At 32.5% G+C, this 18350-nt stretch overlaps 2 protein-coding genes across 2 annotated transcripts in view; one reads left to right on the forward strand and one right to left on the reverse strand.

Annotated features, from left to right (window-relative positions):
* LOC133175063 (uncharacterized) overlaps positions 1-2746 on the reverse strand; it is a 399658-nt gene extending 396912 nt beyond the window's left edge. The window contains exon 1 of the mRNA XM_061310174.1: positions 2742-2746. The gene's annotated coding sequence lies outside the window, so the exon portion shown is untranslated. The remainder of the gene's footprint in view (positions 1-2741) is intronic.
* Positions 1861-15968, forward strand: LOC133175058 (germ cell-less protein-like 1). The gene is made up of 14 exons (XM_061310164.1): positions 1861-2098; positions 2956-3079; positions 3352-3448; positions 3646-3743; positions 3846-3892; positions 4135-4266; positions 4565-4649; positions 4745-4823; positions 5000-5140; positions 5525-5594; positions 5760-5838; positions 6057-6202; positions 6968-7055; positions 14334-15968. The coding sequence occupies exons 1-14, from the start codon at positions 1884-1886 to the stop codon at positions 14838-14840; spliced, it is 1908 nt and encodes a 635-aa protein (XP_061166148.1). The 5' UTR covers positions 1861-1883; the 3' UTR covers positions 14841-15968.
* Positions 15969-18350: the final 2382 nt, after the last annotated feature.

Consider the following 18350-nt stretch of genomic DNA (forward strand, 5'->3'; position numbering starts at 1 on the left):
TCTCGATTATATTGTTGCACAGTACTCCTGAAATTCTCATTCACTGCTGTTAACATTTTAGTGAGCAGTAAAGAAAGAGGCTTGGTAGAACATTTACTGGAACCTGCTATGTATCTTTGTTTGTAAGGATTTTTATGAAGTTTCGGAATCCAATATAAATATGGTAATTCAAATTCAATTTGGTTGTTGGGAAATTCAATATTAAAAATATTCAAAACTAACATATGACTTTGAAGAATTTCCTCCTTAGAAAGAGAGCTATGGGTGTAAGCTGAATTGCCACTTGTAGAATTAAATCCCAGATCTTCTAAAATACAATTAAAATACTGAGCCTTACAAACAAAGACAATGGTGTTACCTGCTTTGTCAGCTGGGACCAGTACATACTGATCGTGTAGTCTATCTAATTCTTTTTTCACTTCTGAATTATTGAACATTATAGATCTAAATAGTAAATATCTACCTTAATGGCTAAACATTAGCGCAGGCATTTAATTATAATGAATTAAAACAAACGCACTATTTCTCGTGCTTACATGTGTATCATAACTTATACCTAGAAATGTATCAGCCCTAGCGGTTACAGGCGTATTGGACTGAGTGAGACAGCGTCTATAAGAACTAGGGCTGTCTTGCCCTCAGGGCTGAGATATCTCTATCTCGGCCCGTTTTCAAGGGCTGTCTCGCCCTCAAATTTCAATCCATTATTTCTGTATTTGTGTCAATTAAGAGCAAATTCATATTAAAAGAAAACAAATTGTACACTAAAATTAGATCTGAATCTTTAAAAAATATTTATTTATGCCAGAATATTAAGAAAATTGTTTTTAAAAACTGATAGTACTTGTAACTAAGAGAGGTAGCTCATGCATGTTTACTGAAAACGTACGTCAGGGATCTTGAGTCAACACGCTGCCGTTGTCAAACGGACCCCGACCTTGTGAGGATGCAAAACCTCGCTTTGAAGAGAAATGGGTGTTTGTTTGCTTCTTTGTAATCTAATGTGCTTTGAAATGGAATAAGTTTCAAAACACTGACTAGGACTAGTCTTTCTAATGACCAAATCAGGCAAATTCTTTCTCTACATGACAAGTCACCTTTACCTTCTTGATGAACATCAAAAATAAAGATAACTCTTAATTTATTTCATGTGACAAAATTTAAGAAAGCTTTTTTTGAAAAAATATATTAATACTGTATTTGTTTTTTGATTGCCTTTGGTTTTAGATATACATTGTAACAACAACACACCACTGTTTTGATCTTGTCCCTCGTATCAGCCCTCGGATGGTCTCGGACCGTTTCCTCCAGGCTTGCGCCGATACCAACCGCTCGGACTGATACCTGGGTGGAGATCAAAACAGCAGCATGATATTCTATACATCATAGTGATATGCGCGATGCAACAACAGAAGTGAATGCATGACCCTTTGTAGAAAGTGATACCATCTTAATTCAGCAGAATACCCCCCCCCCTCCCACACACACACAAAGACAGAAGATGTGAATTTACTTTTACGAGACTTTATATATATGCCTTTCTTTTTTTTTCTTTCTTAATACTTACTTGAGAACATTAAATAGTAGGGGGTGGGGGGTGGAGGTTGAAGGGTGGCCGCTTGTTGAGTTTGACTTTACGAATATGTGCAGTTTTGCTGTATAAAATGAAAAGTAGATTCTGTTGCTTTTGATTATTATACAAAAGTTTTTCTTTGCAACGACTTTAAAAATGTATGCAATTCAATGTAGCACTTTTATAGTGAGCGTTTTTATGCGTCCCTTGTAAAACTACTTTTACCCAATTCCAAACCGGATGTTGACACTTTAGCGTTCTTTACTCTTACTTTTTATATTATTTGGTTAAGAATAATATTGGACAGATCATGGGCAACAAGTTAAGTTCTGCATTATCAAATAAGTTTTCAAAACATCCTGGTAGTGCACATAGTAAAAGAGGAACCAAAAGAAAACTTGAAATTGAAGCAGATAAAGCAGACAGTGAAGAGAAAGTAGAGGGACAGTCAGAGAGCCCCTCTCCAGAAAAGTCGGAACTTGAAGTTGGCTTAGCTCCACTGTCGGACATTCATACACCGAAAAGGTGAAAAAAATTATTTATAATTAGAATGGTAAATGCTAATGAGTTATAGATGTTTATTTAGACCAGGGACGTATATCATGTATATATAGGGTATATTCAATGTTTTGTGTTTGGATATGGAATTTATTTCACGAGCGGGACAGGGTTTTTGATATTTTCACGAGTGTGAAGCAAGAATTTTACTGACATCATTATGAAGTCAGTTACTTTTTGCCACTCTTTTTCAGTTCATCCGCATATTTTTTAACCTCTTACGTGCTTCTTTTTTTTATATAATCTTTATTGCTAAAATATTTTGCTATAAACTGTCTTCTTTTGGATTATAATATTAAATATTATTTGAAATTTGTCCAAATGTTATTTCTAAATTCATTCCTTTATCGGTTAATCTTATGTATCATCAGATTCAAAATGAGTATGGAAGAGAAACATTGTAACAACATTGGTACATTCGTGGCATGTGGTGATAGACCAGACTCAACGTTGTGTTTATTTTAATGTTTAAAGTATTGCATATAACTGAATGAAATTTAATGACAAAAGTCAAAATGGATAGAGGTTTTGGTATATAAAGTTTTGTTGAAAACTTTCGATTATTTTAAAAATTAATTTTATAGCTGCAGCTGTAACATTTTAGATCAACCTTTGTATTTTGGGCAAGCAGAATTCTGACTGAGTCAGTTCAAAAGACCAAATAGTCTCTAGATTTGGACCAAACTGACGAAGAATTTTTTGATCAAATCGTCAAAAGTTGAAAAAAAGAAATGAATTGTACCAGCAGCGAGTGCTTATTGTGAAAATAAAATATATAATAGAAATTATTTTGTACTACATGTAATGTATACATATAATTACAGAAAGCGACTCAAATCAACATCAAAGTACATTTATCAGACATTATTTCTTGATGGAGAAAATAGTGATATCAAAATATACGCACTTGGACAAGAATGGAAACTTCACAAAATATATCTCTCTCAGGTGAGGAGTTGTTTAAAATGTATATAAACAGTCATCAACAATACACTACAGCTAATTATAACTGAGTGAATGATAACCTATCTTGTTTTGAAAAAAAAGCATTGTTTGTTTAAAAATTTAGACTAAACAATTTCCACAACTGCATTATTTTTGGATCCTTGTAGAACCTTGATTACTTTTCCTGAAAATAAATGTTGCAGTATTTTTAAAAAGTCGACATAAAATTAGAAATAAGCTTGTATGATTTGTATGTAATTTGATGTTATTTTCAGTCTCCTTACTTTGCTTGCATGTTCAATGGTTCCTGGCGGGAGTCATTGCTGTCAGAAATAGAGTTACAGATCCCTGACCCAGCCATAGACACTGCAGGTTAGAAAAAATAATATAATGTTCACAGATGATATAATTCATCTTTCTTCAATGTAAAATTTCATGATACATGTATACAATTTGCATTTATCTTACCTCTCAAAAAAAAAAAAAAAAAAAAAAAAACTGAACCAAATTTCTACATGAATATGATTATGGAATGTTTATATTTTATGGAAGTTAAAACACTGTTGTAGCTCTGAAGACAGCCTTTGGTTCCCTCTACAGAGATTATGTGTTTATCAAGCCTGTGGAGGTGATAGGGGTCCTAGCAGCAGCATTTCTCCTACAGCTGGTGGGTCTGAGCAAAGTCGGGCTGATCTTTTATCTATCTACAGTGTAAAATCAAATCAAAAAGTTTTATTGCAAGAATGTGATGATTGTGTGGTTTTTGTAGGATGGTTTGAAGCAGCAGTGCCTGACTTTGATGAGTAACACCATAAGGTACATGTCAGCTTTATCAACTTGATATGAATTTCAGTGAACAGAACAAACATGTGTTGAGCACACACATGAAAGCTTCACTTACCACTTCGTTTGATTTTGTAGTGATTCAATTGAATTTCTCTCACTTCCACATGTTCTGTCATAGACTTGTACATGTTATCAAAGGAAAATAGAGCTGATTAACATGTAAACAAAGAGTTTTCCAAGTTTGTGTAAAATTTCTGTATATATAATTACAGTGGAGACACGGTGTGTAGCTATCATGAAGCCTGCTGTAGATATAATGTGGAGAACTTAAAGACAGAATGTTATAACTGGCTCCTGACCAACATCCTGACCTCAACCGACCTTGACCTCTTCAAACAGATCAGGTCAGAATTCTGTGTGTTTTTGACAGTTTATGTAATATGAATACAATGTTGATACTGTTTGATACAAGATACTCCTTGAGGCAAATTGTTTATTTTTATAATGAATAACTCAGTGCCTCAGTCAGTGAAAATTATTAAGAATCCTAATTTGGTAGAATTATGAAATTATTTAAATGGTTTCTAGCCTTGCTCTGCTTCTTTTTGTATGAGATTAAACATTTAGATATAACCTATTTTTATTCAGCTTATAATCACAGTATCATTCTGTCAAATTATTTTCATCATTTGCTATACACAGTGTTGACATGATGAAAAACTTAGTAGGGGATCCTAGATTGTTTGTTATGCAGGTAGAAATGGATGTATACTCAGTACTTAAAAGGGTAAGAAGGCTACTCATTTTATGACTCTTACTTACATAAACAAATAGGTAAGTGGTATTTGTCTTTGTTATTGATTGCTGTCAAACATTTTTCAGTGGATATTTCTGAAAGAGAATCCAACTTGGTGTGGAGACTACAAGTCATTGCTCTCCTTCATTGATGAATTTTTTAAAAGTAAGTTATCACGCATGTTAATTAATACATGTATACATATTTGTGTTTAACATAGCTAATTCTCTTCACATAATCTTGGACAGAAGTTTGTCTAAGCAAATCCTTAAAAGCTGTATACATATTAAGTGATAATTAAATAATGAAATTGAATTTCATGATCTGAATTTTTACTTCAGGAGCCGGTGAACCAGACTGCTTTCTTGAATCAGCTCCAGGTCAGAAGTACTTACCAGCGTTCAGTCATATAAGATGGCAGCATATTGCAATAGATCTGGACTCACTGCTAATATTAGAACAGGACAGGATAATCAATCTGGGTCAGAAACAAAATGTGTTATAAATATTTAACCTTCTTGAACTTTGATGAAAAAAAGGGGAGGAGAGTACCTCTTTGGAGCTTCCCAAGATTTACTTACTGTATACAGGGAAATTTTCGCCCCCATTTTATTTTTGCCCCCTTTGCCCTACTCACAGGTGGGCAAATTTAAAATGGGGTGAATTCAAAGAAACAGTATAATTTCTTAAACAGAACTATGACTGGGCGAATTTAAAATGGGGCAAAATTGTTTGCAAGTGTAAAGGGTGAAAATAACACGGGGCGAAAATAACCTTGTATACAGTAATAAAAAAAATTAACTTGACAAATCTTGTAGAATAGAAGGTTAAATCACAAAATTGTATAAACTTTTTACTAATTTTAGAGTGGATAAAGCCTTTATATCATGGCATGTGGAGAAAGATGTTGAAATTAGAACAATCAAAGGACAAAGGGTAATAGCTGATATTTCATGTGTGTGTTTATCAACTTTTTATTCATTTATTATTCCTTAAGTTGATCTTCTTTAATTTACAATTTTTGTCAGAAGTTGAATCTCATGCTCAAGATTAAGAGATATACTTGTAAACATTTATTGCATTTAATCTTTAAATCAACAGTCCTGAGGAAATACCTGATGAAAATCATTTTAATCAAACCTCCTTAAGGTGCGGAAGACTCCTCAAATGTGAAGGAGAGGTAAGTTTTGTTTATAGGAGAAAATAACTGTATAATGATATATCTATGATCAAATACATATCATTCAAAGAGTGGTTTTGATTTTATTTCTGAATAAAAGAAAATTCATATATATTGATACTTGAATAAAATATTGCAGTGAGATTGAATATGAATATTGTTAGATGGGGAAATTTTCTCATGATATTTGCTCTCAATCCAAGCTGTTTCTATTTCAGTACTGTTGGCGATGGGTTGGTTATAATTATGGAGTAGACATTTTACTCACCTATGTTAACAACCTGATCTTCATCAAACGAAATACTCTCAGCCAACCCAATCCTCACTCAGCAAGCCTGGAAAAAGTCAGAAATTTGGCCTACAGGTAGACTGAAATGTTTTGTTACATTATGACACAAATCTTTATGTTATTTGACTTGGTGAAGTCCTACTATCTAACTAAAAAAGATGATAAATGATGAAGAATCTAATTGGATTATAAGTATTTTAACACAAGAGATCATGCATATCTGGATCAAATGTGAACTTTACGTTCAAAACGTTTCAAAAAATTTTTAAAAGATTTTGGAAAAAGACACCTTAACATTTTAGAATCACTGTATCAATGGTCAAGATTGTGTAAACAACCATTTTGATATCAATATCTTCCATATTTTTATAATATTTTAACTTCTACATAAATAGTGCTGTAGATCACCAAAATTTCATTACACTTTATTTTTGTTAGATTGCTTTTTTTAATTTATTAGTGAAACAAAATTTTCAGGAAATTAGTGATTATATATATATATATATAAATATATATATATATATATATATATATATATATATATATATATATATATATATATATATATATATAATCTTTAATAATTAAAACATAGATTACTTAAATATACTTGAGAATGAAATTTTCGCAAGTATAAAGTCTTGCATTTATCCAAAAAAAAAAATAAGTTCTCACAAATAAAAAGAGATGATTTATAGCATATTGAAGTCCCTGCATGTCTCTGTCATGATTGTGTTCAAACATTAGAAAGCATGTACAGTGTACTTTATTTTGATGATGTAGTTTCAGTTCAGTATTAATGTGTGGAGGGTAAAGCAAGCTTTTACTTTAATTTAAAAGGCTGACTGTGGCCTCTGTGGACAAAGATGGAAAAGTCACAGAGACAAAAACTACAGAGATCCAGAAACTGTCCCTGCATAAAGATGAGGTATAGAGAATATAATATCCATAATGTCAGTACTTGCTTTTTATAATAACAATCCTCATTTTATAGTAATGTGAGGAATTGATGATATAGAATAGTATTGTTGATTACCTCTTCTTTCAACATGCTATTCCTCTTACAGTTTTGATTAAAACTGAAAAAGCTGAAAGCTTAGTACAACTGTAGACATATAGAAATAGCATAATTTGCTTACCAATTTTCAGTTTCACCAAATTTTGTTTTTGTTACTAAAAACAGAATGAATTTACATCTATTACTAAACATAAATTATTACTCGTGAAATTCCTTTTTCATGGAAAATATAAACTTAAAAATGAATATGGCCACTGATCTTACATATTTTTGTCCATTTCATGTCAAGGTATATCAAGATACATGCATTGCATGAGCATGTTGGTGAACAAATTATCAAGAAACCTTGTATGTACACTTTGGGCACTGTTCAGCAGGATAGGTGAAACGTACTTCATAACCATTCTTTTTTAAACATTTAATCCCATTCATTTGTATATAAGGCATATAATTTGAAAAAGATCTGTTTTTTTTCTTTTAAAATGTCAAGTTCTTTTCTAATTTTACAATTCATAATAAGGCCACACCAATTTGTAAAATAGTTCTTTGGATTTTCAAAAATAAAAAGTTAAGAGAGAGGGCGAAATAATTTGACAAATATTATTTTTCATTTTGGGGTATAAAATTATGAGGCGAGTGAATACAAGTAATATAATTTTTTTTAATGAATAAAGCATGATTTCAAAGAGTGAGTGCTTAAAGAAAATAAAGACTTAAAATTATTAGATATTATTTGTATACCACATGAACTTATGAATTTTTAACTTTTTTGATATTGTTTTCATTAAATAAAAAGTTTCAGGTTTCAAAGACTTTATTTTCGTAACAAGTAATGTTTTGCTACATCAAATAAGGTCTTTTTGAAGAATTTCCTCTCCAATTTGTTGCCCTTTCTATCAAATCATTAAATAAATTCAGAAGTCTAGTTTGCCTGTAATTTTTCCAAGGAGAGAATAATTTTTGGAAGCATTCATAAAATGTGAAAACACGTCTACTTTCTGTTTGTCATGTTTTGAATGAGGTATGTGTTACATTGCAGTTTACGTAGTTTCATTTCTACAAACGTTCTGTTCAGTTCTGTGCTAATTCCTAGGGACATGTCAGATCTTGAAATCTCAATTACATGGCTCTTAGAATTTTTTTTTATTTTGATAGAGCAAACATCATCAATATTCACCAAACCTTTCGTGGGCTTTTCGATGTTCTCTTTATAGTAACATCGAACAGCACTTCAAAAGTTTACTCGGCTTCTAGTTCGATTGCAGTATAAGGAAAAAATTCACATCCACTGTTTTTAACTATCGACGCATCATACATATAAAGAGTAGACAGGCATCAAAAAAAACTTCCCACATTGTTACACAGTATGAGTTACGAAGTACGAATTTTCTCAATCCTGCGCTTCTGTCATTCCTCAACCACATGTTCCGAAGTCTTTTGTGCATTTGGTGTAAAAGTAAAAAAAAATGTACTCGGATATTTTTGGATGCGCGGGCGGACATATTTTATTGATAATATTATAATTTGGATTTGTTTCAGATAGAAGCGGCAAATCTGACTAACTATATTGCAAATTGGTATGGCCTAAGAAGCATAAAATAATCCAATGTTTATATGTTAAAGCCTCAGTAATATAAATTCTAAATTCAAGAGTTACTGTACATAAATTGGCATATTCAAAATTTAGCATAATCACTTGGTATAGAGTTTTTGGCGTAATCATGAATAAGTGCTACACATGTATATGCTGTGTATTGTATATATAAATGATTTCTTAGTGGTATTCATAAATTAGCGCATTGCTGTCTGACTAAAGCCGCTAAAATATGAAGCCCACTTTTTTAAGTACACATACAGTATCATACCCTCTAATATATCCACATCCAATAAATAAATGTAAATTCCAGCAAATTTTTTTAAGCTCATTCAACAAAGCCTTATTGATTTCAAGAGTTATCATTCCTTTAACGGATTCACATCCAATATAAAATAAAAGTTAATTCCAGCAAGATTATTTTTAGATTACTTGAAAATGTTGAGGTGAGGTTATGCTATACTCCTAGCATTGGCACTTTTAGAGCAGGTCCATTCCCAAGTAACTATAAGTCCTACCTGGACCAAACTTGCATGGATGATGCATCTAGGAATGCACACTACTGGACTTCCTTCAGATGCTTCATCTTACATAGATTTTCTGATGAATGACCAGTTTGAAGTTTTTGAAGCAGGTCCATTCCCAAGAAACAAGTACTTATTGTGACTAAACTTGACTTGCATCTTTAGGTGATGCATCTATGGAAGCACTATCAGACTTGCTTCAGATGCTGGACAAGTGACCAGGTTTTGGAGCTAGTTCATTCCGAATGACACATAAAGGGAAACACACTACCAGGCTTACTCCAGATGCTGAGTCTGACTTACATGGGTGAATTAAAAAAAATGACCAGACACATACAGGCAATATGAATAAACTTCTATGTCTCAACATATGTCTTTTGATATTGTCTAAATACCTGCAAAATATCTCATTGATATCTCAACACCCAATAAAGTTATGCCCAAAAATGATTCTAAAATGTCGGGACCTTTTTGTGACATTTTGAAGATCTGCGTGAAGTAAATAATACTGGTTTATGTAGGAAATAAAGACATTCCTGATAATATTCAATGTATTGCGCTTTAAATGTAGACTGTAGCAACTTTTGTTTGACCAAGTTGTGGTCATAGCTGTTGCTGAAAAAAATGTTATACCATGTCAGGTGTGTAACAGAAAAATGTAGTGTTGCCCCCCCCCCCCCCCCCCTCCAAAAAAAAAAAAAAGCCGTCAATTTTGAAAATCTGTATGAAAATTAAGTCAAAAAAGAATTTTCAAAGTGTAAAACAATAACTGTTATACCATTTAAAAAGAATATATTCGGTAATGACCAATATCTGCCCCCAAAATAATTATTTTGCCACTCAGGAATTTTAACCAGAAAGCATGTATAGTATGATGATATAAGTGAAAAATATGTTATGGTTAGTTGAATTTTTCCCAAAAATTTCAATTTTGTGGTCATTTTTATTTCATTCACCCATGTAAGCTGCTTGAATGACTAGGTTAAAATTGGTTGTTAGTTTTTCCAGCCATTTCAAAGTAAATATAAATCCTACTCAGACCAAACTTGCATTGATGTTTCATCTAAGGATGAACACATTGTGTTAAAGTTTACTTTGCTTAAACATGTTAAAGATACAAGTTACATTTGTTTAGCTTTGAAATCTTTGTGTGTGTATGTGTGTGTAATATTTTTTCGTTAAAGTTCTATTTTTGTTAAATCTCTCATTTTAAAAGTTTTGAATTCTTTAAGTATATCATTTTTAGGTCACCTGAGTCACTAAGGTGACCTATTGCTATCCGATTTTGTCCGTCGTTGTGGGTCGTTCACCGTGTGTTAACTTTTGAGCATTTTCTACTTCTTCTCTAGAACCGCTAAACCAATTTCAACCAATTTTGGCATATAGCATCTTTGGGTGAAGGGGAACAAAACTTATGAATTTCATGGTCCCTACCCCCCTGGGGCCTCAGGGGTGGGGCTAAAACCATAAAAAATGATGCAATCTTTAAAAATCTTCTTCTTAACTCCTGGACATTAAACGGTCAAACTGTTGGCATGATTGTAATAAGCATTGGGCCCTCTACCAATATTGTGAAGTTCGTGGCCCCAGGGTCAGGGGTTCTGGTGCTAGGGTGGGGCTATATAGATCATATAGTGAAAGTGCATTATTCTTTGAAAACCTTCTTCTCTTCTCCAGGTATTATTTAAACAAACTAAGTGCATGGTAAATATGATAAGCATTGATGCTTTTTCCAAAATTGTGAATTTCATGGCCCCTGGGTAAGGGGTTCTGGTGTTAGGGCAGGGCTCTATTGATTATATAGTGAAAATGCATTAATTCTTTGAAAGTCTTCTTCTCTGCTCCTGGGTATTATTTTTACAAACTAAGTGCATGGTTATAATGCACAAGGATGCCTTTTCCAAAATTGTGAATTTCATGGCCCCTGGGTCAGGGGTTCTAGTGTTAGGGCGGGGCTCTATTGATTATATAGTGAAAATGGATTAATTCTTTGAAAACCTCTGCTCCTGGGTATTATTTAAACAAACTAAGTGCATGGTTATGATGCACTAGGATGCTTTTTCCCAAATTGTGAAATTCATGGCCCCAGGGATGGAGAGGGGCTTTATTGATTATGTAGTAAAAAAGCATAATTTCTTTGAAAATATTCTCTTCTGCTCCTGGTTATAAAGCAAAGAAACTAATTGTACAGTTATGATGAACAAGAGTGTTTCTTCCAGAATTTTGAATTTCATGGCCCCCAAGTCAGATGTTGGGGCTCTATTGATAAAATAGTGAAAATGCATGAATTCTGTTAAATAATCCTGTCTGCTCCTTAGTGTTGAGCAGATAAACAAAGTACATAGTTATGATGAACAATTGTGCTTCTTACAAAATTTTTAAATCTTGTGGTCCCCAGGTTTTGGTGATTCTTGGGGCTTGGGGAGGGAGGGAGCTATATTGATAATGTGTTAATTCTTTGAAAATCTTCAACTAAGTGCATAGTTATGATGATGAGAGTGCCTCTACCAAGTTTGTGAATTTCATGACCCTGGGACATGGATTTTAGTGTTAGGGTAGGGTGTGTTAAATCTGTAGTGAAAATGCATTATTTCTTTGAAAATCTTCCTTGCTCCTTGGCATATTGAAGGCAAATTTAATAAAAGTTTTAATAAGCAAGGTAATTTTTTTCCCACATTTTTGAACATCTGGACTATTTGGTCAGTTGTTCTGGTCCTGGCCAGGGCTCTATTAATTTGTATTCAACTGAGAGGAGTTATTCCCCTTTGCCATTCAATTTTGATAATTAATCACTGTAAATAATGTATTTGAAAGTTATCAGAATAAAAGAATTATGAAAAAAAATTTATTGTATGATACAAAAAGTACTTTCATAGTTTTAATGATCAGGTAGACTTGTAAATAATAAGTAAATAAAAACGAGACAAAAATAACTTATTAAATGTTCTTCAAAGACCAAGAGAAACCAATGTGAGAGGTCACAATATGGGGTTAAAAGTAGTACAGAACTAATACATATAGTTTGTTAATTGTCTGCATTGCGATAGTGATAAATGGGGGATAGATTAGAGTTTAATTTATGAGTTGTTACTGAATACTAGACTAATTATTTCATTGATCCTGATCATCCTATTTCTCTTGCTTTTGGGCAACACAGCTTCATCTATCAGTTTATTTTATACATGTACTCAGAGTCTATGGATCCTCTAAACTGTTGTGTTATACTCAGGTGACCTTAAGGCCCTTGGGCCTCTTGTTAAATAAAAACTTCCTATCCATCACTGATCTACCAGTTGCATTACCTCCTTTAAAACTGAACATGACTCGTAAATAGACAAACACTGTATTATTAATTTTCCTATATCAGAAACCTTTGAATTAGCTAAAACTGATTGTTTTTAGCTGGACGCTACAGTCTGTAGTATATGTATATCTTACGTTGTCCTTTTTGTTTACGTTTTATTTCATTGAACGTGCATTCGTGTTTATTTCACTTTGTAATGCATTGACCTGTGCAAGTGATATTGAATATCTTTGGTCACATTTTTCCTAACGTGGCAGAGGCATACAGAAGTCATTTTTGCTCCCAAGTATATCGCAATGACAATGAAAGAGAGTTTGCTCAGGTAAAATCTGTGAAGCGAAATAAATTGAACCGTGAAGAAAGCTGAGGCTTATATAGGGGCTGGAGAAGTGCAGGTCAGCGGCGAGAAATATGCGGACAAAGATATCTCCCCCTTTTAATAATCGTGTTCAGCTTTAAGAGGCTATAATAAACATTTCCAATTAAAGGATGATAAAGGGTGATTTTAGGTAGCTTTGAAAGAAGACCTCGATGCCGCAGAATTAAATTGACTTTTGTTCATTTAATATCTTTATGCTGTAGGAACACTGCTCATGGAATCTCACTCAGAGATTTATTTAGCTAAAAGACAGTCACATGGGGTGTAAGCTTCAGTCATATCAAAATATTTCAGATTTAAGCCTAGGAGAAAACAGAATTATGCTTGTCTCAATATCGTAAAACTAACGTGTTTAGGTCGAGTGAAAGGGAGATCTTGAAAATAAGCCTTTTTTGTGTCAGCAGTTTCTGATAAGAACTGCAATGTCCTGTCCTTTAATTCTCATTCTGAAACCTTCAGAAGATTTGAGCGCTTTAGAATAGTAAGTCTGGGATCTGGCCGACACTGAAGAATTGTGTATTTATCATTACTGTATTAATTGGTCATTCACTGCGTGATTTATGTTATGGGAGATCGCAGCAAAATGATATCGGGTACATTTTATCAATTACTCCTTTAATTAATACATGATTTATACCCAGTCGTAACTTTAACAGGGGTAATGATAAAAAATTATTATTGCAGGATTCTTAATTAATTACAGAAGATCGCCATATATACTAACAGTAACATTAAATAAGACTATAACATAATTCCTTAAAAATTAAAATAAGGAATTTAATTATGTTTTAATCCAACATAAGCAAATATATTGGGCTGTTTGCTTAGAAAAAAGTATCCGCTATAGGCTTCCTTGTCAGGGTCTGTTGGCATTTCCATTACTGTAAGAAAGAAATCTAATGGAAAAAAATTGTAATGTCAGTAATGAAATAGATTAAAAGATTGTATTCTTAAGTAGTCTTCTAGTATATCATTAGTTTAACTTAAGACAAGGCTGCTTTACGCTTGAAGATGTACGGAGTAATTGAATGTATATTGTCCGGTCTACAAGTCTTACAGAAAACAGGGATATTAGACATATGACATCTTATCAGATCGATTTCTTTACGGTAATTATAAATGGTTTACGAATAGCTTGATTGGGAAGGGAAAAAAATTGCATTTGTTGGACATTGTGAGGATTCTCTTTGGTATCATATTCTTATTAATATAGATTATATGAACAGACAAGCAATTCTTCATTTGTCCAATTTGTTATCGATAGAAATTATACAAGAGAAGTAAAATACGTAAAATGTCGTTTGGGAATAATTCAGCCAGACGACGCGTCTGATTAAAGGATTAGGGATAATTACCTCGTAAAAATCTACCAGTTTTGCAATTTCAGGAAATGCTAGCATTGACCGTCACGAAGGCATTCACATTCCCTCTATACCTGAGTATGAACATCTTACTAACCGGACAGGTGTCGTCACAACCAGACCATATCGATATCTGTACCGTGGCACAGTCCAGAAAACTACAGCACAACTCATCCCAGACATGTCACGTGATAACGTGTAATGCTGAGTCTCAGACAGAGAACACGGAGGATAAGACCAACAAATCGCTGATACAGGACGTGTCCTTGTCCAGTTCTACAATAAAACTCTGCAATAAAGAGAAAGTGGTCAGTGATCCTGGAAATACGAAGAAAAAGCTCTCTATTATCAACCAAAAATCCAGAAGTAATGACAGTAATCTGCCAAGCTCATCAGCCACAGTCGAACTTTTATCATCGACGACTTCTCAAGCAAACGAAGCCGAAAATACGTCCAAAGACTCTATACATTCAGCATCTGTAAGTAATGAGAAGCGTGCTTTAAGGTATCCTGAGGAAGAATTCATCTTATAATGGGTAAAGGCATCATGTGACCCGCAAATAAGAGACAATTTGAATTTTTGAGACCATTATTGTTTACTATTGAACTGATATACACGGGTAGGACTATTTATATCGAGGTCAGGAAGATATATAGTTAAAGTGCTTCATAGTGTTTATCAAAATTTAAAATTAACATATGTTTATTTATGTGAAAGTCATTTCAGTATGGTAGATGTGAAAGCTAAAACGCACATGCCTTAGTTGTTTAAAATGGATACCTCAGAAGTAAAAACCATTTTCACTTTATCTTGGTTTAAGTTTTCATATTATGTAGTACGCTCTTAAGGACAGAAATCAGTCCAAAAGTTCAACTTATTCCCTCTCTAAGGCACGTACTCATTGATTAATGTGTATGTCCATGATAAGATTGTGTCAGTTTAAGATCCCCTCTAAGGACAGGCGCACATCAGAAAAAAAAGTTACTTAAGGTCTAAATAAATGTATTGCAATTTCTTAGATGAGTGTTGGGTTGTTAGATGGATTAAAAATACATAATTTGGATTAAAAATACAATTTTGAACACATTTTCTTGATATTTAAAGAATTTTTAACTAAGGTAGATTCAATTTCTTTTGAAAATTATGATTGTAGTTGTAAAAGTTGGTTTTCACCTAATTGAAGTATGAGTTGTTAGTATAGTAGATGGAACGATGTAGTTAAAAAAAATGAGGATGAATTCATAGATTACATGTTAATCTGGCAAGGGAAATGCTAATATATATATGTACGATAAATCATAAAAGTTGAACGGGAAAAAGCATCTGAGTGTAGCAGTATTTAAAAGTGACAGTGTTAATTCTCAAAAGAAACAAAGAAATGTCACTCAAGTGATTGTTCAGTAGAGCTTTACAAGAAAGGGTATAATGTATATAAATAATAATTGGAAAAAAATATTTACATTTTAAATGTTATATGAGTTACTGAGTGAATACATATAAAACAAGTGCCTGAATGAATAATTAGAAAAGTGCTCAGATGTCTATTGATGTGTCTTGTATTACTGATATTGAATAAAATTTTAAAGTGTCAGAATGAATGATTAAATATTATCCAGAATAAAATTAAAGAAGAAATAAAATAAATGGCAAAAGCACAAAAGTTTCTGATTTGACAATTTTTGTCAGTTACATAACTTGTATGTACATGTGCTTAGGTACCATGGAGGAGTAAATATCCCCTGTCGACAAGTCACACCCACCTTGAACTTTCTGTCTTGATAAGCAAACTGAGTTATCAGTAGATAAAGTATAAAAAATGACCTACCAATTTGCATAAAAAAGTGCAAGTCAACATTCCACCCACAGACAGGCGTGTTTGAAAACAACGTCATTGTAACGACCATAGAAATTGCGAATTGTTGACTTTAAAGATATTGTTGATACTCATGTAGCATTAACTTATTTGTAACTAGCATTTGGGTTATATATCAAATATCCTTGCAACTTACGTTATTAATTGCCTATTAATTAAATGGTTATTGCACACTGAAGCATGAGACCAAATGAATGTACCAATAAGCATCTCAGACCTGTACTGTTAATTGCGTTTATTCTTTGTCAAAATTAATCACGACTGTTATCAATTAATAAATATGACGAAATGCAAGATGAACAAATACATGTTGAAAATTGGTCCGAAATAAAAAAAAAAATAACCATACACACACCCTCACACACCCTCTCTCTCTCTCTCACACACACACACACACAAATTACAACATACAATCGGTGAAAGATTTTCTTGCTATAAATCATACTGTCACTTGTTTGGTTTCCCTTTTCCCTTCCGTATTTTTCAGCATAAACTCGTCAGTAATCATTCATTAATTGAGGAATCCTCGCTTGTTAAGGACAACCCTAAAGCCAAACTGGAAATTGGATTTCAAGTTTCTCTTACGAGAGGATCACAGAATGTTTATAGCAAATGCATAGATCAACTTCCTATCAATGCTTAAGGACACTTATTGGGTTGCTAATAAGCTATTTTGATCAGTTTGCCAACGTTCGTTTGCGGGGGGCTTAGATAACTTTTTGGCTTTAATTTCATCTTAGCAGTTGTCTGTACAATTTTTATTAAATTCCCAGGTATGACTGAGGAAAATGAAGACATTTAAATCAGTATGAGTCAAGTATTGGGAGAATTCAAACCTTGGTAATGGATTTAGTTATAAAGTTTACTGCTTAAGGTAGATAGGAATGATGTATTGAATTTGTATTTAAAAATATTTGATATGTAATTATGTGATATATTGAATTATCTTTGTCAGTGTTGGTCCCCTTTCAAAGTCATATACTATTTGTTGAAGCTACATTAGCATCATATCATTTAATTTCATTCAAGGGTGTAAATGTAATAAAAACAAACTAATATTGAAACGAATATTTAAGAAAAGTCGATAAACTAATACCAACATTATAATATACCTGAAAAAGCACATTGAAGAGTGAGGAGATATCCATCCATGTATTGATTTTATACCTTTGTTCCTGTTCTGGTACTGAATCATTTTTATTTACAGAGACTTTGAAATTCGAGAAATGAATAATTTTTTTACCATAACAAAATTTTGAATTATTTGTGAACGTCATATAGATGCTGATTCTTTATCAGGTTTGTTCAGGGAAGTATTTCAGGTTTGAAAGTTTGTAAAAATATGTTCTGACACTTTTGGACAGGCATTTTTCATTTAGCGTTAATGGCCTCTTGAAAAAAATATGCTTGGATGAAAAATAACAGGTCATTTCTCCATAAACTACATGATTTATTTTTACCTTTTAACTATTTATTTCACTGAAACACACTTATTTAAAAAGATACTCATTATTTGGGATTTATTTCCTCATTTTTTAAAAGTGAAAATAATTCCTTCTTCATCAACGGTTATTCATGAAGATGTTAACCTAGTATATATTCATTCAAAGAAAACCTATCCAGAAATCTTCTTATGTAAAATATTTCTTTACGTACAGATCATGAGATTTTTAATTTCAAATAGAAAAAAAATGTTTCTTTAAAAAATGATGGAATTTGAACATTTAATAATCATCATATATTTAGAATATTATGCTTTAAAAAAGTTTGACTAGAAATTATACACAGGACTATACAGGGTCATTCCGTAAAAGTAGGTTTTGTATATTTGTCAAATCAGCAAACAAAAATCAACACGTAGCGAGGAAGTTAGTAATCAAGGTTTTAAAAATGTCCTTAAGGAGGTTTGATCCTGTTATCAAAAGTCTTAACAATTTTTTGTCAAGTATATTTTTAGTATCTACACACATAGCTTAATTAAAAATTAAAACAAAAATGGGGGTCAATACGCTTTCTTTGGCGCTTCGGTGCATTTAGTATGACCTTTTTGAATTGTAATTGCGTCTTAAACAAAAATAACTTTTCGAGGTTTTCCCTCCAATATCTTCCATCCACATAAATCATAGAACCAAATACATGTACAGTCTTATTTTCTCTTGAAAAGACACA

The sequence above is a fragment of the Saccostrea echinata genome, unplaced genomic scaffold (assembly GCF_033153115.1).
Source record: "Saccostrea echinata isolate AGI-Se365-2 ecotype Australia unplaced genomic scaffold, CSIRO_AGI_Sech_v1 ptg000060l, whole genome shotgun sequence".
NCBI lineage: Eukaryota > Metazoa > Mollusca > Bivalvia > Ostreida > Ostreidae > Saccostrea > Saccostrea echinata.